The 24,689-nt window shown below is 37.2% G+C and overlaps 2 protein-coding genes across 2 annotated transcripts; both read left to right on the top strand.

Annotated features, from left to right (window-relative positions):
* Positions 1 to 258: 258 nt before the first annotated feature.
* LOC124897891 (putative receptor-like protein kinase At3g47110) lies at positions 259 to 23,199 on the top strand. Its single transcript, XM_047411481.1, has 4 exons — positions 259 to 385; positions 875 to 933; positions 22,324 to 22,378; positions 22,460 to 23,199. Exons 1-4 carry the CDS (start codon positions 259 to 261, stop codon positions 23,197 to 23,199), a joined length of 981 nt encoding a protein of 326 aa, XP_047267437.1.
* Positions 23,200 to 23,277: 78 nt separating this feature from the next.
* Positions 23,278 to 24,674, top strand: LOC124897890 (probable LRR receptor-like serine/threonine-protein kinase At3g47570). Its single transcript, XM_047411480.1, has 3 exons — positions 23,278 to 23,808; positions 23,872 to 24,450; positions 24,547 to 24,674. Exons 1-3 carry the CDS (start codon positions 23,278 to 23,280, stop codon positions 24,661 to 24,663), a joined length of 1,227 nt encoding a protein of 408 aa, XP_047267436.1. The 3' UTR covers positions 24,664 to 24,674.
* Positions 24,675 to 24,689: the final 15 nt, after the last annotated feature.

Genomic DNA, 24,689 nt, shown 5'->3' with positions numbered 1-24,689 from the left:
GACTTTAAGAGATGGTAGCAAAAGATGTTCTTTTACCTCACCACTTTGTGTCTGCAATGGTTCAATAGTGATGACGCTTCTGAGGTGCCCGAGGAAACCTCGGACAAAGAGCGTTTCGTAATTGTAGAGGCTTGGAAACATTCAGATTTCCTTTACAGGAATTATATTCTGAGTGGTCTCCAAGACGACCTTTACAATGTTTATAGCGGAACTAAGACATCGAAGGAATTGTGGGGGGCACTTGAAAGAAAATATTAGATGGAGTATGCGGGAATTAAGAAATTCCTTATTGCAAGGTTTCTGGACTTTAATATGATAGATAGCAAATCATTTGTCTCTCAAGCGCAGGAATTACAAAGAATCATCCACGATTTCCTAGCGGAAGGTATATCTTTCAAAAATACCTTAGTTGAATAAATTGGAAAAGTTCTTAATACTCACATAAACTATTTTATAGGTTTGATTGTGAATGATGCTTTCCAAGTAGCAGAGATAATTGAGAAGCTACCACCAATGTTGAAAGACTTTAAAAACTACTTGAAGCATAAACGCAAGGAGATGACTGTCGAAGATCTTATTGTCCGACTGTGTATTGAAGAGGACAATAAAGCTGGCGAGAGAAGGTCAAAAGGGAATTCTACAATTATTGGAGCATATATTGTAGAAGATGACCAAAACAATTCTATGAAAAGAAAAAAAGCTGAACAAAGAAGCCATCACCCCAAGAAAAAATTCAAGGGAAAATGCTTCAATTGTGGAACGATTGGCCACAAGTTCGCGGATTGTCGAGCCCCGAAGAAAGGCAAGAAGAAGGATCAGGAAAATATGATTGAATCCAACAAAGAATGTGATGATCTGTGTGCTATGTTTTCAGAATACAACTTGGCGGGGAATCCTCGTGAATGGTGGAAGGATTCCGGAGCCACTCGCTATGTATGAGCCAACAAAGAGTTTTTTTCGTCATTCGCTCTGGATCAAGTAGAAGAAATGATCTGCATGGCTAACTCTGCTACTGCTAAGGTAGAAGGAACATGAAAAATATGCTTGAAAATGACTTCAGGAAAGGTTTTGACACTTAACAATGTCTTGTATGTTTCAGAGTTACGCAGAAATTTAATTTCTGTTTCACTTCTAAACAAGAATGGATTCAAAAATGTAACCATTTCTTGAAAAATTGTAATTAGCAAAGGAGAAATGTATGTAGGAAAAGGCTTTCTGACCGAAGGCCTTTATAAGATGAATGTAATGACTGTTGAAATAAATAAAAGTTCAAATTATTCTTATTTGCTTGAGTCTTAAAATTTATGGCATGAACGTTTAGGCCATGTTAATTACAAAACGTTATAAAAACTGATTAACTTAGAAGTTTTGCCAAACTTTGAGTGTAATAAATCAAAGTTTAAACGTGTGTGGAATTGAAGTATGCAAAATTTCCTTATAAGTCCATTGAAAGGAATTCCAATCACCTAGACTTAATACACACTGACGTTCGTGATATAAAGTCAACACGATCACGTGGTGGGAAAAAGTATTTCTTAACTTTTATTGATGATTGCACTAGATACTGTTATATCTACTTGCTAAATTGTAAGGATGAAGTAATAGATGCGTTTAGGCAATATAAAACTGAAGTTGAAAATCAGTTAAACAAAAAGATCAAAATGATAAGAAGTGATAGGGGCGGAGAATATGAATCTCCCTTTGAGCAAATATGTGTAGAGAATGGAATCATCCATCAAACTACGACCCCTTATTCACCTCAATCTAACGAAATTACAGAAAGAAAAAACCTAACTTTGAAGGAAATGATGAATGCCTTACTTATAAGTTCTGGTTTACCACAAAACTTGTGGGGGAGGCTATCCTTATGGCCAACCGTATACTCAATAGAGTTCCCCATAGTAAGACAATCAATTCCTTATGAAAAGTGGAAAGGAAGAAAACCCAACTTGAAATATTTCAAAGTGTGGGGTGTCTAGCAAAGGTCCAAGTTCCTGCGCCTAAAAGGGTTAAGATAGGACCTAAGACGGTGGATTGTGATTTCATAGGATATGCTAAAAGTAGTAAGGCATGTCGATTTTTAGTTCATATATCCGAACATCCGGATATTAATGAAAATACGGTAATTAAATCAGATAATACTGAATTCTTTGAAAATATTTATCCGTATAAAACAAGACATGAACAGTCTAGTGGGGGGTCTAAACAACTTCGTGATGAACCAATTGAGAATGAACATAGTGAAGAAAATCCAAGACGTAGTACACGTGAAAGAACGTCTACTTCATTTGGATCGAATTTTGTGACATTTCTTTTGGAAAATGAGCCTCAAACATTTAAGGAAACAATGACATCTTTGGATTCATCCTTTTGGAAAGAGGCAGTCAATAGTAAGATAGATTCAATCTTAAGCAACCATACATGTGAATTGGTTGGCCTTCCTCCCGGAAATGAACCTTTAGGTTCCAAATGGATCTTTAAAAGAAAGATGAAAGCGTATGGTACTATTCACAAATACAAGGCAAAAAGACTTCAAACAGATAGAAGGCCTTGATTACTTCGATACATACTCACCAGTAATAAGGATAACATCGATTCGAATGTTAATTTACTTGGATGCGGTATATGGCCTTGAGATCTATCAAATGGATGTGAAAACCACTTTTCTAAATGGAGAATTGGTGGGAAAAATATACATGGAACAACTTGAGAGTTTTTTGGTTCCAGGAAAGGAAAACAAGGTGTGTAAACTTATCAAGTCATTATATGGACTAAAGAAAGCACCAAAACAATGGCATGCGAAGCTTGACCAAACCATGTTGGCAAACGGATTCAAAATAAATGAATTTGATAAATGTGTTTATATTAAAGACACTCCAAATCACCAAGTCATTGTATGTTGACCATCAGTAGAGACATTTCTGACATAAATGCAACAAAACAAATGCTCGAGAGAAAGTTTGATATGAAAAACCTTGGAGTTGTAGATGTGATCTTAGGTATAAGAATCCATCGAACTCCACAAGGGTTGGCATTGTCACAGTCTCATTAATCGAAAAGGTACTTGACAAGTTTAAGTATATGGAATACGGTATTGCCAAGACTCCATTGGATGCGAGCTTTGCACTTCAAAAGAATGAAGGTGAAAGTGACTCACAATTTGAGTACGCAAGAGTATTGGGATGTTTAATATATAAAATAAATTGTACACGATCAGACATAGCATGCGCTATCAATAAATTGAGTCGGTACACGAGTAATCCCAACAAAACTCACTGGATGTCTATGAAAAGAGTTTTGAGGTATCTTAAGTACACTCAAAATTATGCCTTGCACTATAATAAATATCCTGCGGTACTTGAAGGATATAGTGATGAAAATTGGATCACCGGATCGAACAAAGTAAAATCCACAAGTGGATATGTATTTTCTATCGGTGGAGGAGCAGTCTCTTGGAAATCATCCAAACAGACTTGTATTGCTCCCTCTACAATGAAATCTGAATTTATCACATTAGATAAAGCCTGTGAAGAAGAAGAATGGCCCCGGAATTTCTTAAAAGATATTCTTCATTGGCCCAAACCAGTGGCACCAGTATGTATACACTGTGATGGCCAAACGGCAATAGGTAGGGCAGGAAGCATGGTGTATAACGGTAAATCTCGCCATATAAGACGGAGACATAATACCATTAGGGAACTTCTTTCTAGTAGAATTATCACTATAGACTATGTAAAGTCAAAGGATAATGTGTTGGATCCACTTACAAAAGGCCTATCTAGAAAAGGAGTAGAAAGGACATCCAAGGGAATGAGTTTAAGGCCTAGGACAAGTCAGCATGACAGTAACCCTACCTAGAATACTAGAGATCCCAAGAGCTAGGTTCAATGAGATCAAACAAAGTTGTGTCTGAAAGGTTCAACATTGTCGATTACCCAACCCATTCTCATGATGTAGACAATGTTTAGTAAACAAGGATAAGACTTAAGGTAAAATGTCTTTTAATGATTATCTAAATTTGGAAGATTTGACCAAATAGTTTAATCTATAGGATTTAACATTTAGAAATCACCTATGTGTGGGAGAAGTGTAAGCCGCTTCAAAGAGAATGTTAGTAAAGACCTATTCTCTAAAGCTCTCACGAAATCAGGATGTGTTCATGGCTGTAAAGAACAAAACAATGAGAACCATAAATGGTAAAAGGCTAATTGTGTGACATGTATTATCTAGGTGTACATTAATGCTCGTCGTTTCAAAGATATCAAATCTACCGATTGACCGAGTGCATCCGATACATGTTCACTATGGAAAGTTTAAAGGAAAACCCACTTATCTAGTTGCAATCAGTCTTTGCTTGATGATCACATACTTGTCTGTAAAGTTTTTTTTTTGAAAAAAAATAGCCATTCCCCATTCATGAGGGGGATCGTTGGGTTCGAAGTGTGTATGAAGTATGAATGAAAAATGGAAAATGGTGGAGGAAAAGAGACACCCAATTTAGAAAGTGTAGGAGAAGGGAACATTGGAGTATTTATAATAAGAACACTTACTCCACATGGTAAGTGAAGCAAGAAATAAGAGATGCCTCACGCCGTCGTCGTTGTTGTCGTCGGTCGCTCGACTTCGGCTTCGGCTTCGGATTTGGATTTGACAAATGATCAATCGATGAGATCTATCTTTTTGGACAAAGTTTATTTGATGGAAATATTCTTCAGCGAAGTGATGCACTATTTCAAACTAGTGCATTGTTTTGTCAAAGGGTGTACTGTTTCAGCAAAAATACTACACTGTTTTGGGTAAACAGACATACATTTTTAGAAGAGTCACACCTCTAAATTGAACCACTGCCACCTTTTCAAAGAGGCATGTTATGGCTATACAAACCTGGTTTTATCCACAGGTTTGAAGGAACGAAAATTTTTAGAAAAAAATAATCTTCTTGTCCAATATTCTGTATGATCAACAAATTGTTCAGTGAGTTCAAAGAATTCGCCTATTTGATGTACCACTATGTTCGGATTGAGGGCCATTTTATCCTGAGAGGAAGATTCCATAACCTCGGGCAGAGTGAGGGGAATTGTTCCTCAAGGAAAGTTCGTGAATTTAGACGACTTGACCACTCCTGTTTCATCTTTATTTCTGAAAAATAAAATACAGCTCTTATAAAGATCACTTTGAACTTGGGTTGAGGGTATTTTCTATACCTCATTGTGTTCTTTCTCTTAAACTTGAACTAGTTGAAGCTATTGGTCTGCATATACAGATTCTATGTAACTGAAATACTACAAGATAACAATCTTAAGGAATAATTTTTAGAATCTATATACTTGTTTTTGGAGATTAAAGCTTTAGGCTTTCTACTCCGTTTGAATTGAACTAGTGATTAGAAGACATAAAATCTTCATCACAAGTTTAAAGTTCACTCGATTGACAATTGAAAGTAATAAAAACTTCATTATTAACTAGAAACAAGAAGTGTTTAAAATTGTTGCAATTTTTTTTAAGTATATTGTTATACTAAATTTACTATCTTGTGGTGGCAGAAAAATGGCAACTGAAATTCAATTGCATGATGATGCTACGACTGTGGCAACGATCAGCATTGCTACGACAAGCCGTGCAAATGCTCCGCAATATATGGCACCTGCATAAAAGCCCAAAAAGTTTGTAGGAATCGACTTTAAGAGATGGAAACAAAAGATGTTCTTTTACCTCATCACTTTATGTCTACAACGGTTCACTAGCGAAGATGCTCCTGAGGTGCCCGAGGGAACCTCGGACAAAGAGCGTTTCGTAATTATAGAGGCTTGGAAACATTCAAACTTCCTTTGCAAGAATTATATTCTGAGTGGTCTCCACGACGACCTTTACAATATTTATAGTGGAACTAAGACATCCAAGGAATTGTGGGGGGAGCTTGAACGAAAATATAAGACGGACGATGCAGGAATTAAGAAATTCCTTGTTGCAAGGTTCCTGGACTTTAAGAGGATAGATAGAAAATCAGTTGTCTCTCAAGCGCAAGAATTACATGTAATCATCCACGATCTCCTAGCGGAAGGTATATCTTTCAAAAATACCTTAGTTGAACAAATTGGAAAAGTTCTTAATACTCACATAAACTATTTTGTAGGTTTGGTTGTGAATGATGCTTTCCAAGTAGCAGCGATAATTGAGAAGCTACCACCAATGTAGAAAGACTTCAAAAACTACTTGAAGCTTAAACACAAGGAGATGACTGTTGAAGATCTTAATGTCCGATTGCGTATTAAAGAGGATAATAAAGATGCCAAGAGAAGGTCAAAAGGGAATTCAACAATTAATGGAGCACATATTGTAGAAGATGACCAAAATAATTCTAAGAAAAGAAAGAAAGCTGAACAAGGAAGCCATCAACCCAAGAAGAAATTCAAGGGAAAAATCCTTAATTGTGGCAAGATTGGCCACAAGTCCATAGATTATCGAGCCCCGAAGAAAGGCAGAAGAAGGATCAAGAAAATATGATTAAATCTAATGAAGAATATGATGATCTGTGTGCTATGTTTTCAGATTGCAACTTGACAGGGAATCCTCGCGACTGGTGGATGGATTCTGGTGCCACTCTATAACGCCTCGAAAAATAGGTCCCGGAGCATCACACGGTGCTTGAGGCTACGAGTAGCCCCAAGCTAACCCATTGAGCCATTTTCATTCAGTTCAACACAATTCAACGGGGTTTCCATAAATAACCCTCAAATATCAACAGAGTAATCATCATCCAAGAGTAAAAGAATTTCAGAAAGATAACAAAATATGACTTATTAGTCAACTCCCAACATCTATACTAGTCTGACAAGCCTCTAAGAAAATCAATAAAACCAGCAAGCCATTGAGACATGCCCCAACTGACTCATACTCAGTTATCAAATGTAAACAATTCCGTGAAACCAACATCAGACATTACGTCCTCGAAGAAAATTATCATAATCATGAGAGGATGAAATAAGTACAATAACACATGTGGATCATCATATAATTTGTCAATCACTTTCAGTTCATCAAGAATATCAATTCTCATAATGTAAATATCATTTAAATCATTAGATGGAATAACTTTCACAATTCCACTTTCAATCACTTCACCATTCACCATAGACACAAGGAAACACACATACTGGGAGATCCTATAACCGACATAAACCATGTGAGTTACATAGAGTCCAACGTACAATCCACGTTGGAGAGAGCCTTCCTATCCTTGCCATTAGAGTAGGACTATCGATATCAAATCCACACAAACTAGTGATAACTATATAAATTAGCCTCACTCCTACGAGGGCACGTAGTTCTAGGGAAGTAAGGTCGCTTTATAACTCCCACTTGGTGCTAAAGATTTCTCCCGGACATAGCTCAGATCATTTCAAAGACAATCCACAAAAAAATAAATTCAGTAATATATAAATATACATCGGGAGCCATCATGCTTCCCATCTATCAAAATCAACCACGTTGTGGAATTCTTTCACACTCGAGTCCAAAACAACTCCATTAAGATCAAAAGGTCAAATCATTCAAAATATCTCAAATATTCAACATCAACGTGCTTATAGCACACACTTTCTCAAAAAAACATAATTTCCAATGGGGATTCACGACCCAAATATCAAAATCATAATAAATATCGTTCAAGATTCATGCTTTATATCTCCACACATGTAAATTCATCTTTCAAAATCATATTCATCAAGATTTCATAATAATCATCATAAGATATGGGTTCATGCTTCAAATTCGTAAAAATCAAATAAAAATCATGCCTTTGTCAAAAAAACTACTTTTGGGCAGAAGAACGAAAGAGGGTTCTTGTTGAAAAACCCCACATACCTTCAATGATGAACTTTAGATCGATACTCATTTTTGAGATGTTACTCGTACCTTTGAATGATGGTTCTTGGAGTTCTTGAACGAGCAACTTGGAATTTTGAATAAATTTGCAGAATTAATGGTGAACTTTGGAGGTTCTTGAAGTTGGTTGTAGGAGCTTAGAGTTTTCTTTTTGAGGAAATTTGATGAAATATAACATATAATGCTTCTAATAGGCCTTAATATAGGATTTGGACAGATTTTGGGTGAGGGGGAATACCAAAACGCCCCTAAAAATAAAAAAATTCTCGAATCTGTCCTTTGGTGGACTGTTCTGATAGTCTGAAGTAGATCACCATAACGTTTTACTCCGATATCCAAATTGGATGAAACCAATTTCATTAGAAAGAGGACTCCCATATATTTCCATTGATATATAGTATCTCACCCAGATCATTGTGTACACGGAGTTATGATCATTTGAAATTGACCCAGAAATTCACTTTTGATAGGCTGAAGTAGATCGACCATAACTTTTGCTCCGATAGAAAAATTGGATGAAACTAATTTCATTGGAAAGAGGATTCGCGGAGCTTTCCGTTGATATATAGTAGATCACCTAGATCATTATGATCATTTAAAGTTGGAGCAAAAATATGCCAGGCCTCAGTACTTTTTCCTGCACGTTTTACTGTTCACTACTATTCACGGTTCGATCGGAATGTTCATAACTCGTCTCTCGGGTGTCCGTTTTGGATGATCCACATATCGTTGGAAATATTATTCAATACTCTACGCAATGGTGGCTCATAATCTAAGACATTCCGCACGAAAAAATTATAATTCAATCTAGAAGATAGAACCCAACACGTTTACGCACAAAATTTCAATAAAAAATTTCCCGGGGTATTACATCATCCCCCCTTGGAAACATTTGTCCTCGAATGATGCTAGACATGCCAAGATTAGATAGGGAATAGATCATACAACTGAAATCATTTGTTAGACTCATCACCACATCGTTTCTCACTCTGAATGCAACATAGAATGCATAAATTCAAGAAACTACAGCTGAACACATAATAAATGACAGCTGAACTGCTGCAATTTTTATCAAAAGTGCATAATTTAGGAAAGAACGGTACCTTCGGCTTGATCGGAGTTCGCGGAAAATGGGTGCGGGTACTTGGATCGTATATCCGCCTCAGCTTCCCAAGTTACACCCTCAACAGATTGGTTTCGCCACAACACCTTGACCGAGGGAACTTCTTTGTTCCTTAGTCTTCGGACACTGAAATAAAGAATCTCAACAGGAATCTCATCAAAAGAAAGATTTTCTTGAATGTCAGGACTCACAGAGGAATCCACTACCACATCATCGCTAATATGCTTTCTAAGCATGGAGACATGGAATATTGGATGAACAGAGGACAACTCGGAAGGCAACTCGACCTCATAAGCTACCTTACCAACACGGCTAAGAATTTTGTAAGGTCCAACATAATGGGGACTAAGCTTCCCCTTCTTTCAGAATCTCTTCACCCCCTCATGGGTGAAATTTTCAGATACACTAGGTCACCAACTTCAAACTCAAGATCTCTCCTTCTAACATCCGCATATGACTTCTGACGACTCTGCGCAGTTTTCAACCTCTCCCTAATCAACTTAAATTTTTCCATAGCATCAAATATCGAATCAGGACCACTCACAACCGCTTCACCCACCTCGAACCAACCTATGGGTGATCTACACTTCCTCCCATATAAGGCTTCAAACGAAACCATGCCAATACTAGTGTGGAAACTATTATTGTAAGCAAACTCTATCAACGGTAAGTGATCATCCCAACTTCCCTTAAAGTCAAGTGCACAAGCTCTCAACATATCCTCTAAGGTCTGGATGGTCCGCTCAACCTGACCATCAGTCTACGGATGAAAAGCAAAACTCAAAAGCACTTGGGTACCAAGACCCTTTTGAAAATCTTTCCAAAATTGCAAAGTGAACTGAGTACCCCTATCCGAAATGATAGACAAGGGAACTCCAGGCAGTCTGACTAGCTCTCGGATATACAATCTAGTGTAATCCTCAGCAGTATATGAAGTATGAACAGGTAAGAAATGAGCAGACTTATTCAACCTATCAACCACAACCCAAATGGAATCATGATGGCGTCGGGAAGGAGGTAAACCAATCACGAAGTCCATATTTATCTCTTCCCACTTCCAGGTGGGAATACTAAACTCTTGCATCATACCACCAGGTCTTTGGTGTTCAGCCTTAACCTATTGGCATGTTGTATACTTAGCTACAAACGCTGCTATATCTTTCTTCATGCCACTCCATCAATAAATTTCCTGCAAGTCTTGGTATATCTTGGTGGCACTAGGATGAATAGAATATCGAGCCCCCCGTGCGCTTCAGCCATAATTCTCTGTCTCAGATCATTAACATTTGGGACACATAATCTACCCTGCAATCTCAATACACCATCTCCCTCTTGAGAGAAAACCTCTACTTTTTGGTCCTTGACTGACTCCTTCATTCTGACCAAACTAGCATCTAAGTATTGCTTTTCCTTCACTTTCGAAACCAAGGAGGATTCGGAACTACTCTGAACCCCTATACTACCTTCAGCAGAGTCAAACAACCTAACCCCTAATCTAGCCAAACGATGTACATCACGAGCCAACTCTTTCTTACCTTCTACCATATGCGAAACACTACCCATGGAAACTCTACTTAGGGTATCTGCCACAACATTGGCCTTGCCCGGATGGTACAACACACTTATATCATAGTTTTTTAACAATTCTAACCATCGTCTCTGCCTAAGATTCAATTCTCTCTGGGTAAACACATACTGCAGACTCTTATGATCAGTGAAAACATCAACATGGACACCATACAAATAGTGTCTCCAAATTTTCAAAGCAAACACAACAGCAGCCAACTCAAGGTCATGGGTGGGGTAATTTTTCTCATGGAGTTTCAACTATCTAGAAGCAAAAGCTATCACCTTACCCTTCTACATCAATACGCAACCCAACCCAACTCTCGAAGCATCACAGTACACCACAAAACCATTAACACCATCAGGCAAAGTCAAAATAGGTTCTGAAGTGAGTCGACTCTTCAACTCCTAAAAACTCTTCTCAAAAGATTTGGACCATAAGAAATTCACTTTCTTTTGGGTCAACCGAGTCATAGGAGACGCTATAGAGGAGAAACCCTCAACAAAAAGACTGTAATAGCTAGCTAAACCCAAGAAACTTTGGATATCAGTCGGAGAAATAGGTCTAGGCCAATTTCTAACAGCTTCGATCTTTTGGGGATCAACTCTAATACCCTCAGAAGAAATGATATGACGTAGAAAAGAAACTAACCTTAGCCAAAACTCAAACTTACTGAACTTGGCAAACAACTTGTGATCTCTAAGGGTTTGCAAGACAGTTCGAAGATGATCAGAATGTTCATCCTCACTACGAGAGTACACCAGTATGTCATAGCTGAACACTATGACAAACATACCCAGATATGGTCTGAATACTCGATTCATGAGGTCCATGAAAGATGCTGGGGCATTAGTTAACCTGAAAGGCATAATAAAAAACTCAAAATGGCCATAACCAGTTTGGAAAGCAGTTTTTGGGATGTCACACTCCCCAACTTTGAGTTGATTATAGCCAGAACGAAGGTCTATCTTTGAGAAATAACTTGCACCTTGCAATTGGTCAAACAAATCATCTATTCTTGGAAGGGGGTACTTATTTTTGATGGTGACTTTATTTGGCTGGCGATAATCAACGTACATACACAAAGAACCATCTTTTTTTCTCACAAACAACACAGGAGCACCCAAAGGAGAAACACTGGGCCTTATAAAACCCTTATCTAGTAGATCTTTGAGTTGCTCTTTCAACTCCTTAAGTTCTGCAGGGGCCATATGGTAAGGAGGAATAGAAATGGGCTGAGTATCGGGAAGAAGATCAATCACGAACTCTATCTCTCTATCAGGAGGTATCCCTGGGAGATCATCCGTAAAGACATTAGAAAACTCATTGATGACGTTAACTGACTGGAGAGTTGGAGTCTCAGACTTAGTGTCTTTGACTCTAACCAAATGGTAAATACACCCTTTGGAAATAAGCTTTCTAGCTTTAAGGTAAGAGATAAAATGACTCTTGGGTGACACAGAATTCCCAAACCACTCAAACACGGATGCACCCGAAAACTGAAACTTGACCACTCGAGTCCGACAATCAATAGAGGCATAAGAAGAATACAGCCAGTCCATACCCAGAATCATATCAAAATCTACCATGTCTAACTCAATCAGATTAGCCAACATGACTCTATGAAGAATGGTAACAGGACACTTTTTATACACTTTCTGGGCAACAATCGAATCACCCAATGGGGTAAAAACTAGGATAGGCTCAGGAATAATCTCAGGACTCATTTCAAAATTCACAGCAATCAAAGGTGTAACATATGAGAAACTGGATCCAGGATCCAACAAAGCATACACATCAAACTGAAATATATGAAGTATACCAGTAACAACATCGGGAGAGTCCTTCTATTCCTGGTGGGATGGTAAAGCATAGAATCTATTCTGGCACTGCCCGCCAGCATTGCTAGAATAGGCACCCTGAGCTGGGGCTGGGTGAGTCGCTGGAACTGGAGCACTAACAGTCTATGTCTGGGTATGAGGGCAATAGTCACGACGCCCTTGTCCATCCTGTGGACAATCTCTAAATCTGTGAACTATGTCACCATACCGGAAATAACCCCTCTTCTCACCCCAACACTCACCCGAATGAGCCCTACCAGACTTAGGACACAGGGGATGATTTATCTTACTACCAGTACTATACTGGGACCTGGATGCATATGACCTGTTACCTTACTCCTGCCTACCTCTAAGCATGGGAGCACTAGCAGATGACGGTGCTGGCATAGATGAACGATCCTGATACTGAGGGCGACTCCCTCCCTACGATCTAGTCTGACCCTGTCCGTGCTGCTCTAACCTAGCTCTCTTATTCCCTCTCATTCTATCTCTCTCCTTAATCTTGTCTGCCTCAATCTATTGGGCATGAGTGATCATCTTAGAAAGATTCATCTCACTATTTAGCATAGCAGACCTACACTCCTTAACCACACAACTAGACACTCCAGTCACAAACTTACTCATACTAGCCCAATTATCAGCCACTAAGTCAGGAGCATACTTGGCCAACTGATTGAACTTTAGACAGTACTCCCTAACAGTCATAGAGCCCTATCACAGAATTATAAACTCTTCCACCTTTGCCTCCCTCATCTACAAAGGGAAAAACTTATCCAGGAATGCATCCTGGAGCTCTTGCCAAGTTGTAGGGATATCTCCCTTACCTCTACCTTTCCTTCAACAAACAAACCATTCATAAGCAAGGTCTTTCAACCTATACGCAGCTAACTCCACACTATGTTCCTCAGATACATGCATCACCTTAGTAATCTTCCGCACCTCCTCTAAAAACAATCGTGGATCCTTATCAGACTTGGACCCATAGAATTCCGACGGATTTATCCGCATGAAGTCACGGATCCTGGCAGCAGATGAATCACCTTCCTGTTGCTGTGGAGCCAGGGTTGGGTTGGCCTGAACATTTGCAGTAACAGCTTGGGCCAGTGCCTGAAAGGCTGCCTGAAATTTAGCATGAGACACGTTTTCATTCAATGGGTCAGCGGGTTGAGGTTGTTGACCATCATTATTTCTTCTCCCTCGACGTGGAGGCATATTTCTAAAAGAGGAGAGCATGAATCAATAGCAGAGAGAGACAATTTAAGCACGATAGACTTCTGAAAGAAAGAATCACACTTTTTTCTAAAACGTCTTGTAGCCTCTTGCTCATAGATGTGGCGCGCTACACACCGATGATCAAGACTCTACTTAATGCGGCTTTTCAGACTCCCTAGGACACCTTAAGACCTTAGGCCTTGATACCAAGTTTGTAACACCTGAACAATGGGTCCTGGAGCATCACACGGTGCTTGAGGCTACGAGTAGCCCCAAGCTAACCCTTTGAGCCATTTTCATTCAGTTCAACACAAATCAACGGAGTTTCCATAAATAACCCTGAAATATCAACAGAGTAATCATCATCCAAGAGAAAAAAAATTTCAGAAAGATAACAAAATACGACTTATTAGTCAACTTTCAACATCTATACTAGTCTGACACGCCTCTAAGAAAATCAATAAAACCAGCGAGCTATTGAGACATGCCTCAACTGACTCATACTCAGTTATCAAATGTAAACAATTCTGTGAAACCAACATCAAACATCACGTCCTCGAAACATGAGGACTTACCACAATAGAGGATGTAGAACAGCGTGGCCAAAGAATCACTGTTGAACCTGGAACTAAGCATCTGAACCTACATTCCGAGAAAATGCAGCCCACATCCGAAGATGTGGGTCATTACCATGGAAAGGAACCGAGTATATGGGGGTGTATGCAGTTGTAAAAACATCATCATCATAAATATTTATAAGAAATATGCAGGATGTATGAAAGACTCACATAGCCCGAATAAAATTATCATAATCATGAGAGCATGAAATAAGTACAATAACACATGTTAGTCATCATATAATTTGTCGATCACTTTCAGTTCATCAAGAATATCAATTCTCATAATGTAAATATCATTTAAATCTTTCGAAAGAATAACTTTTATAATTCCACTTTCAAATCACTTCACCATTCACCATAGACACAAGGAAACACACACACACTGAGAAATTCTATGATTGACATAAACCATATCTCCATACATGTAAATTCATCTTTCAAAATCATAAACATCAAGATTTCATAGTAATCATCATAAGATATGGGTTCATGCTTTAAATTCATAAAAATCAAATAAAAATCATGCCTTTGTAAAGAAAATTACTTTTGGACACAGGAATGAAAGAGAGTTCTTCTAGAAAATCCCACATACCTTGAATGATGAACTTTGGATCGATACTCATTTTTGAGATGTTAATCGTGCCTTTGAATGATGGTTCTTGGAGTTCTTGAACTAGGAACTTGGAATCTTGAATAAATTTGTAGAATTAATGGTGAACTTTGAAGGTTCTTGAAGTTGGATGTAGGAGCTTAGAGTTTTCTTTTTGAGGGAATTTGATGAAATATAACATATAATGCTTCTAATAGGCTTTAATATAGGGTTTGGAGGGATTTTGGGTGAGGGGGAATGACCAAAACGCCCCTAAAAATTAAATAATTCTCGAATCTGTCCTTTGGTGGACTGTTTTGATAGTCTGAAGTAGATCAACCATAACATTTTACTCCGATATCCAAATTAGATGAACCCAATTTCATTAGAAAGAGAACTCTCATATCTTTCTATTGATATATAGTATCTCACCCAGATCATTGTGTATGAGAATTTATGATCATTTGAAATTGGCCCAAAAATTCACTTTTGATAGGCTCAAATAGATCAACCATAACTTTTTGCTCCGATAGATAAATTGGATGAAACCAATTTCATTGGAAAGAGGACTCGCAGAGATTTCCGTTGATATGTAGTAGATCACTTAGATTATTATGTTCAAGGAGTTATGATCATTTAAAGTTGGAGCAAAAATACGTCAGGCCTCAGTACTTTTTCCTGCACGTTTTACTGTTCACTACTATTCTCGGTTCGATAGGAGTGTTCATAACTCGTCGCTCGGATGTCCATTTTGGATGATCCACATATCGTTGGAAATATTATTCGATGCTCTACGCAATGGTGGGTCATAATCTAAGACATTCCACACGAAAAATTTATAATTCATTCTAGAAGATAGAACCCAACACCTATACGCACAAAATTTCAACGAAAAATTTTTTGCGGTATTACACACCCACCATGTATGTGCCAACAAAGACTTGTTTTCGTCATTCGCTCTGGCTCAAGTAGAAAAATGATCTATATGGCTAACTCCGCTACTGCTAAGGTAGTAGGAACAAGAAAAATATGCTGTAAAATGACTTCAGGAAAGGTCTTGACACTTAACGATGGCTTGTATGTTCCGGAATTACGTAGAAATTTAATTTTTGTTTCACTTCTAGACAAGAACGGATTCAAATGTGTAACCGTTCTGGAAAAATTGTAATTAGCAAAGGAGAAATATATGTAGGAAAAGGCTATCTAACCGAACGCCTTTATAAGATGAATGTAATGACTGTTAAAATAAATAAAAGTTCAAATTCTTCTTATTTTCTTGAGTCTTATAATTTATGGCATGAACGTTTAGGCCATGTTAATTATAAAACGTTACAAAAACTAATTAACTTAGAAGTTTTGTCAAACTTTGAGTGAAATAAATCAAAGGGTCAAACGTGTGTGGAATCGAAGTATGCAAAGCATCCTTATAAGTCCGTTGAAAGGAATTCAAATCCCCTAGACTTAATACACATTGACATTTGTGATATGAAGTCAACATCATCATGTGGTGGAAAAAAGTATTTCATAACTTTTATTGACGATTGCACTAGATACTATTATGTCTACTTGCTAAATAGTAAGGATGAAGCAATAGATGCGTTTAGGCAATATTAAACTGAAGTTTAAAATCAGTTAGACAAAAAGATCAAAATGATAAGAAGTGATAGGGCCGGAGAATATGAATCTCCATTTGTGAAAATATGTGTAGAGAATGGAGTCATCCATCAAACTACGGCCCCATATTTACCTCAATCTAATGGAATTGCGGCAAGAAAAAACCAAACTTTGAAAGAAATGATGAATGCCTTAATTATAAGTTCTGATTTACCGTAAAACTTATAGGGGGAGGCTATCCTTACAGCCAACTGTATACTCAATAGAGTTCCCCATAGTAAGACACATTCAATTCCTTATGAAAAGTGGAAAGAAAGAAAACTCAACTTAAAATATTTCAAAGTATGGGGGTGTCTAGCAAAGGTCCAAGTTTCTGTGCCTAAAAGGGTTAAGATAGGACCTAAGACGATGGACTGTGTGTTCATAGGATATGCTAAAAGCAGTAAGGCATGTTGATTTTTGGTTAATAAATTTGAACATATGGATATTAATGAAAATACGGTGATTAAATCAGACAATGCTGAATTCTTTGAAAATATTTATCCGTATAAAAGTAGACATGAACAGTCTTGTGGGGGGTCTAAATGACCTCGTGATTACCCAATTGAGAATGAAAATAATGAAGAAAATCCAAGATGTAGTACAAGTCAAAGAACGTCTACTTCATTTGGATCGGATTTTGTGACATTTTTTAGGAAAATGAGCCTCAAACATTTAAGGAAGCGATGGCATCTTTGTATTCATCCTTTTGGAAAGAGGCAGTCAATAGTGAGATAGATTCAATCTTAAGCAACCATACATGAGAATTGGTTGACCTTCCTCTTGGAAATAAACATTTAAGTTGCGGTATATGGCCTTGAGGTCCATCAAATGGATGTGAAAACCGCTTTCCTAAATGGATAATTGGAGGAAAACATATAGATGGAACAACTTAAGGGTTTGTGGTTCCAGGAAAGGAAAAAAAGGTGTGTAAACTTATCAAGTCATTAGATAGACTAAAGCAAGCACCAAAATAATGGCATGCGAAGTTTGACAAAACTATGATGGTAAATTGATTCAAAATAAATAAATGTGATAAATGTGTTTATATTAAAGACACTCCAAATCAACAAGTCATTGTATATTTATATGTGGATGATATGTTGATCATCAGTAGAGACATTTCTGACATAAATGCAACAAAACGAATACTCGATAGCAAGTTTGATATGAAAGACCTTGGAGTTGCAGATGTGATCTTAGGTATAAGAATCTATCGAACTCCACAAGGGTTGGCATTGTGAAAGTCTCATTATATCGAAAAGGTACTTGACAAATTCAAGTATATAGAATTCGGTATTGCCAAGACTCCAGTGGATGCGAGCTTTGCACTTCAAAAGAATAAAGGTGAAAGTGACTCGCAATTGGAGTACGCAAGTGTATTGGGATGTTTAATGTATATAATGAACTGTACACGATCAGACATAGCATGCGCTATCAGTAAATTGGGTCGGTACATGAGTAATCCAAACAAAACTCACTGGATGGTAATGAAAAGAGTTTTGGGGTACCTTAAGTACTCTCAAAATTATGCCTTGCATTATAATAAATATCCTACGGTACTTGAAGAATATAGTGATGCAAATTGGATCACCGGATCGAATGAAGTAAAATCCACAAGTGGATATGTATTTACTATCGGTGGAGGAGCAGTCTCTTGGAAATCATCCAAACAGACTGGTATTGCTCCTCTACAATGGAATTTGAATTTATCGCATTGGATAAAGCCGGTGAAGAAGCAGAATGGCTCCAAAATTTCTTAGAAGATATTTCTTATTGGGCCAAGCTAGTGGCACCAGTATGTATACACTGTGATAGCCAAATGGCAATAGGTAGGGCAGGAAGCATGATGTATAACGGTAAATCTCGCCATATAAGACAGAGACATAATACTGTTAACGAGCTTCTCTCTAGTGGAATTATGACTGTAGACTATGTAAAGTCAAAGGATAATGTGTCGGATCCACTTACAAAAGGTCTATCTAGAGAAGGAATAGAAAGGACATCCAAGGGAATGGGTTTAAGCCCTAGGAAAAGTCAGCACGACGGTAACTCTACCTAGCAGACTGGAGATCCCAAGAGCTAGGTTCAAAGAGATCAAACAAAGTTGTGTCTGATAGGTTCAACATTGTCAATTACCCAACTCATTCTTATGATGTAGACAATGTTTAGTAAACAAGGATAAGACTTAAGGTGAAAAGTCTTTTAATGATTATCTAAATTTGGCAGATTTGACCAAATAGTTTAATCTACAGGATTTAATGTTTATAAATCATGTATGTGAGGGCGAAGTGTAAGACGCTTCAAAGAGAATGTTAGTAAAGGCCTATTCTCTAAAGCTCTACGAAACCGGGATGTGTTCATAGCTTAAAAGAACAAAATCATGAGAACCATAAATGGTAAAAGGATGGTTGTGTGACATGTGTTGTATAGGTGTACATTAAAGCTCAACGGTTCAAAGATATCAAATCTACCGATTGACCGAGTGCATCCGATACATGTTCACTACGGAAAGTTCAAAGGAAAACCCCAGATGCAATCAGTCTTTGCTTGATGATCACATACTTGTCCGTAAAGTTTTTTCCGAAAAAAATAGCCATTCTCCAATCATGTGGGACATTGTTGGGTTCAAAGTATGTATGAAGTGTGAATGGAAAATGGAAAATGGAAAATGGTTGAGGAAAGGAGACACCCGATTTAGAAAGTATACTCCAAATTGGAAAGTTCACTAATTCTCCCACATTGGTGGGAGAAGGGAACTTTGGAGTGTTTATAATAAGAACACTTACTCCACTTGGTAAGTGAGGCAAGAAATAAGAGATGCCTCGCACCATCGTCGTCGCTCGCTCGCTCGACTCGGCTTCGGCTTCATATTTGAATTTGGCAAATGATCGATCGATGAGATCTATTTTTTGGATAAAGTTTATTTGACGAAAATAAAGAAATCCAGATAGAAATCTAATCCAAAAATACAAAACGCAGTAAAATATTTTCTGGTTTTTGTACTCCATTTATACATGCATGCAAAAGTTTGAAATAGTGTTTTGAACTGATACACTGTTTCTGTTTCGATGAAACTAATGCAGATTTTTGAAACAGTGTTTCCTGAACTGATACATTGGTTCGAACAGATGCAATCCTTCAGCGAAGTGATGCACTGTTTCAAACTGGAGCATTATTTTGTGAAGGGGTGTACTGTTTCAGCAAAAATACTGAACTGTTTTGGGTAAACAGACATGCATTTTCAGAAGTGTCACACCTCTAAATTGAACCACTGCCACCTTTTCAAAGAGGCATGTTATGGCTATATAAATCTGGTTTTATCCACAGGTTTGAAGGAACGAAAATTTTCAGAAAAAAAATGCCTTCTAGTCCAATATTCTGTGTGATCAACAAACTGTTCAGTGAATTCAAAAAATCTACCTATTTGAGGTACCGCTATAGTCGGATTGAGGGCCAGTTTATCCTGGGAGGAAGATTCCATAACCTCGGGTACAATGAGGGGAATTATTCCTTAAGGAAAGTCCGTGAATTCGGACAACTTGACCACTTTTGTTTCATCTTTATTTCTGAAAAATAAAATACAACTCTTATAAAGATCACTTTGATCTTGGATTGAGGGTATTTTCTATACCTCATTGTGTTCTTAAACTTGAACTAGTTGAAGCTGTTGTTCTGCATATATAGATTCTGTGTACCCAAAATACTACAAGATAACAGAATATACTTAGCTTTTGCGTTCTTTCAAAACATCTTGGTCGTCTGCATTATACTCATCATTTTCTTTTTGTACATCTTTATTTTCAGTGTCCTTCTTCATAGGGTCCTGAGGTCCATTAATGACCCAGTTCCAGAGTTCATAGCCCACAAATAGCAAAACAACTTTCACCCACTCTTTATCTACAAAAAGTTCTCTTGCAAGTTAAACTCTTTTAAAGGAATTTTTCATAAACTAGCTAAGTTTACTTGTAGCATAACCTCTTATCAATAATCAAAACTTCACAAGTCTTAACATGATAACAACCAATACAAATTAATGTTGTGTATTCTTTTATAGAAAAAGAAGTTCATGAAAAGATACTCTAGAACAAGTCGAAATTTAAATGTTATGATCAATATATAAGATTATGCTTATCATGTAAAAATATTTCTTGAAGTATAGTATTAAATTAACAAATGTAACTTATTAGAGGAACATGACATACCAATTTTGTACCACACAATTCTTGAGAAAATAAAGCAACACTTGGTTGACTACTTGACCTGGAAAAGTCTTTGGCTGATTAGGGTAATTTTTGCACCATATTATAATTCTGATTGAAAAGTAAATGATACAAGGAGTATGGCATTTTGGATTAACCAGTAGACTTCATAGACCGACAATCCTAAAATAACAATAATTATATCATTTGGAAAACCCATAGAGAAAAATACAATTCCGAGATAACAAGAGAAACCTTCATTTTAAACTAACTAAAAAACATTTAAAATAAAAGAGATAGAAAATGTTTAGAAGACACGACACTTAGCTGTGGCATATATTTGCTTAGTTGGACCAGTTCAAATCCTTACGCACACAGTGTGCATGTATTCACACAGTGATCCAGCTAGCAAATATATGCCACAGATATACGGTAAAAAATAATCTAAGGTGCGATAGAACCCCCGCAAAGTTGAGATGTGTTACAACAAATTTCGACAAAGTTTAGGTATATTTCAAACTTTCCCCCCAAAACTATCTTAATCATGAAAAAATATTTCTCAAGAGTATAATATAAGTTGGTAAAATTAACTTATTAGAGGAACATGACATACCATTTTTGCACCACATAATTCTAAACAAAATAAAGCAAGACTTGGTTGACTTGCACAAGTCTTTGTCTGATTAGGGGAATTAATGAACCATATTTACAATTCTAATTGAAACGTGCAAGACTTGGTGAAATTAGAATTGATATGACCAGTGGTGGATCCATATGTTCGTTAGAAAAATACATTATGTAGCTAGGTAAAAATATATATATTTTTTGATGTATATACTACATCTTGACATTCCTTGACATATGTCCCTACCGTTAGTGTGAGGGACATATACGTACCATTTCATTAATGGTAGCGACATATGTATACCCAATGTATGACGGAGGGTATATACGTACCATTTATCATAGTTCGAGAGTATATTTGTCCTTTTAGCAGAATATTTGATGCTTATCGACACCAGTTAGATGTGGATAAGAAAATCAATCAGTGATAACATCAACAGTCGAGTTTGTCTTAACAACGATAAAGAGTACAAAAATATCTCTTCACAGAATAACAACATAGCCAACATAGAAGTATGGCGTTACATATTTGCCAAGAAGCTCACCAAAGATCTCGAGGAGTAGACCCTCTTGACTCAATCAAGCATCATGGTCCACTCGTACTCGGAATGCATGAGTGTGGAAAGAACGTGTACCCAGTAGGCATCACAATCCGACAATGCTGAACTAACAACAGTTAACATTAAGCATGAAATTTACCTCAACGAGATCTCCTTAGCACATACACAGTTTAAGTGAAGTAATAGAAAGAAGTCAAATAATCATTGGATCTGTATAGTTCAAATACAGTTTATATACTATATTGATAAAGTCCATATACAATACAAATATAGTTTTCAACTTGGGCCATTCGGCCCTTTTCTAAAATATTTCAGTTTTTTTTTTTTTTCGCTACAAATTTTTTTACTGAAAAATATTCTGTTTATTTTATTATTTAAAAATAATAATTAAATATAATTATATAAAAAAATATTATAATTGTTGTATAGAATATTTATATATGTATAGAAATTGTATAGTTCTATCAAGTGTGTATATGATCTTGAAGAAAATAGTTTTGCTGGTATGTAAGCAAAGTAATAGCAAGAGGTACAACTTATGCTAGTTAACTCACTTGTATTCCTTTTTGTCCTTGTGTTGTCAGGTGAAATACCCAAAGAGATAAGCAATCTTGCTGAGTTGGAGGAACTTAATCTTGGGCATAATAGTTTTAGTGGTCAACTTGAGATGGAGAACTTCAACATATCCGGGATGAGAGTGATTTCTCTTACATTCAACAATCTATCTGGAAGCCTCCAACCAAACATGTGTTCTATCTTACCCAACATTGAAGAGCTTTATCTGGGCAACTTAACCAATCTTGTTGGGACTATTCCTCATTCCATCTCCAATTGTTCCAAACTTACTCGTCTAGAGCTTTCAGAAAACAAACTCACTGGCTTGATTCCAAATTCTCTTGGATATTTGACTCTTCTACAAATCCTAAACTTGGAGAGAAACTATTTAACAAGTGATTCATCGTTAAACTTCCTGACTTCCTTAACCAATTGCAGAAATTTAACATTTCTATCTCTATATTTGAATCCTCTAAACAGCATGCTTCCTGCCTCTGTGGGGAACCTTTCCACATCTCTTAGAACATTTGTCGCCAGCAGTTGTAAAATCAAAGGGCGAATTCCAAATGAAGTTGGGAACTTAAGCAGCTTGTTAAAACTTGATCTTTCTGGAAATAATATTGTCGGATCAATTCCCACATCAATTGGCAACTTGAGAAACCTTCAGCGGTTCAACTTGAGTAGCAACAAACTTACAGGATTTATTGGAGATCATATATGTAAATTGCCGCATTTGGGTGATATTTACTTGGATCAAAATCAACTTTGAGGTTCTCTTCCTAATTGTTTAGGGAATATGACTTCCCTTAGGGAGATATACCTAGGTTCCAATAAATTGAGTTCCAATATGCCACCAAGCTTAGGGAACCTTCAAGATCTGGTGGTTCTTGACTTATCGTCAAACAACATGGTAGGTTCTTTACCTCAAGAAATTGGAAATCTAAAGGTTGTAACAAAAATTGACCTGTCGATGAATCAATTCTCAAATGAAATTCCTAGAGAAATTGGAGGATTGCGAACTCTGGTGCACCTTTCTTTGAAACATAACAAATTGCAAGGATCTATACCTGACTCAGTGAGCAACATGGTAGGTTTGGAATTTCTAGACCTTTCTAACAATAATATATCAGGAATCATTCCTATGTCTTTGGAGAAACTTCAAAACCTGAAATATTTCAATGTTTCTGTCAACAAGTTGTATGGTGAAATACCCTCGAGGGGTCCTTTCAAGAACCTCTCGAGTCAGTTTTCCATCCACACTGAAGCATTGTGTGGTTCTTCAAGATTTAGTGTCCCGCCATGCCCCACTTCATCAAAGCACAGATCAAATAGGAAAAAATTGCTAGTTCTTTTTCTTTTGCTGGGAATTGCACTACTGGTTGTTCCTAGCACCTTTATTTTTTTCTGGATAAGGTATAGAAAAGGTAAAAGAGCTCCTTAACAAGCTGATTCATTGTCTGCCATAACAAGAGAAAGAACTTCATACTATGAACTGCTCCAAGCAACTGATGCGCTTAGCGAGAGTAATCTGATTGGTTCCGGAAGTTTTGGCTCTGTATACAAAGGCGTTCTCAGAAGTGGAACTGCAATTGCAGTCAAAGTGTTCAATCTGCAACTGGATGCGGCATTCAAAAGTTTTGATACGGAATGTGAAATTCTGCGTAGCCTTCGCCATAGAAATCTTGTAAAAGTCATTACTAGTTGTTCCAACCTTGATTTTAAGGCTTTAGTGCTCGAGTATATGTCAAATGGAAGTCTTGATAAGTATTTGTATTCTCACAACTATTTCCTCGACATCAGGCAGAGACTAAGCATTATGATAGATGTGGCATGTGCGTTGGAATATCTCCATCATGGGTGCGCATTGCCAGTGATTCACTGTGATGTGAAGCCTAGTAACGTCTTGCTGGATGAGGATATGGTTTCCCACTTAAGAGACTTTGGCATCTCAAAACTTCTTGGTGAAGATGAGGTGATTTACACACAAAAACGTTACCAACACTGGGTTATATTGCACCGGGTACGTCTCTTGATTTTGCTTTGAACATTTCTTTTCCCTTTCTTTTTTTTCCACCAAGTTATCATGTTACATCTTTCAATAATTGTTTGATTGTAGAGTATGGACAAGATGGATTGGTGTCTACTAAATGTGATGTGTATAGTTATGGAATCATGTTGCTGGAAACGTTTACTAGGAGAAAGCCTAGTGAGTTTGAGGGAGATCTTAGCTTGAAGCAATGGGTGAGTTATTCACTTCCT

This window comes from Capsicum annuum, chromosome 4 (assembly GCF_002878395.1).
Source record: "Capsicum annuum cultivar UCD-10X-F1 chromosome 4, UCD10Xv1.1, whole genome shotgun sequence".
In the NCBI taxonomy this organism is placed as follows: Eukaryota; Viridiplantae; Streptophyta; class Magnoliopsida; order Solanales; family Solanaceae; genus Capsicum; species Capsicum annuum.
This window is presented reverse-complemented; position numbering and strand designations above follow the sequence as displayed.

Bases quoted from the DNA above. Each gene is read 5' to 3' on its own strand.
- LOC124897891 (XM_047411481.1), top strand. From the start codon at position 259: ATGGAGTATGCGGGAATTAAGAAATTCCTTATTGCAAGGTTTCTGGAC. The intron at 934-22,323 runs GTATGAGCCAAC...ATATATGTATAG, and splicing joins ATTCCGGAGCCACTCGCTAT to AAATTGTATAGTTCTATCAA. The intron at 22,379-22,459 runs GTATGTAAGCAA...TTGTGTTGTCAG, and splicing joins TGAAGAAAATAGTTTTGCTG to GTGAAATACCCAAAGAGATA.
- LOC124897890 (XM_047411480.1), top strand. From the start codon at position 23,278: ATGCCACCAAGCTTAGGGAACCTTCAAGATCTGGTGGTTCTTGACTTA. The intron at 23,809-23,871 runs GTTGTTCCTAGC...AGAGCTCCTTAA, and splicing joins TGCTGGGAATTGCACTACTG to CAAGCTGATTCATTGTCTGC. The intron at 24,451-24,546 runs GTACGTCTCTTG...GTTTGATTGTAG, and splicing joins ACTGGGTTATATTGCACCGG to AGTATGGACAAGATGGATTG.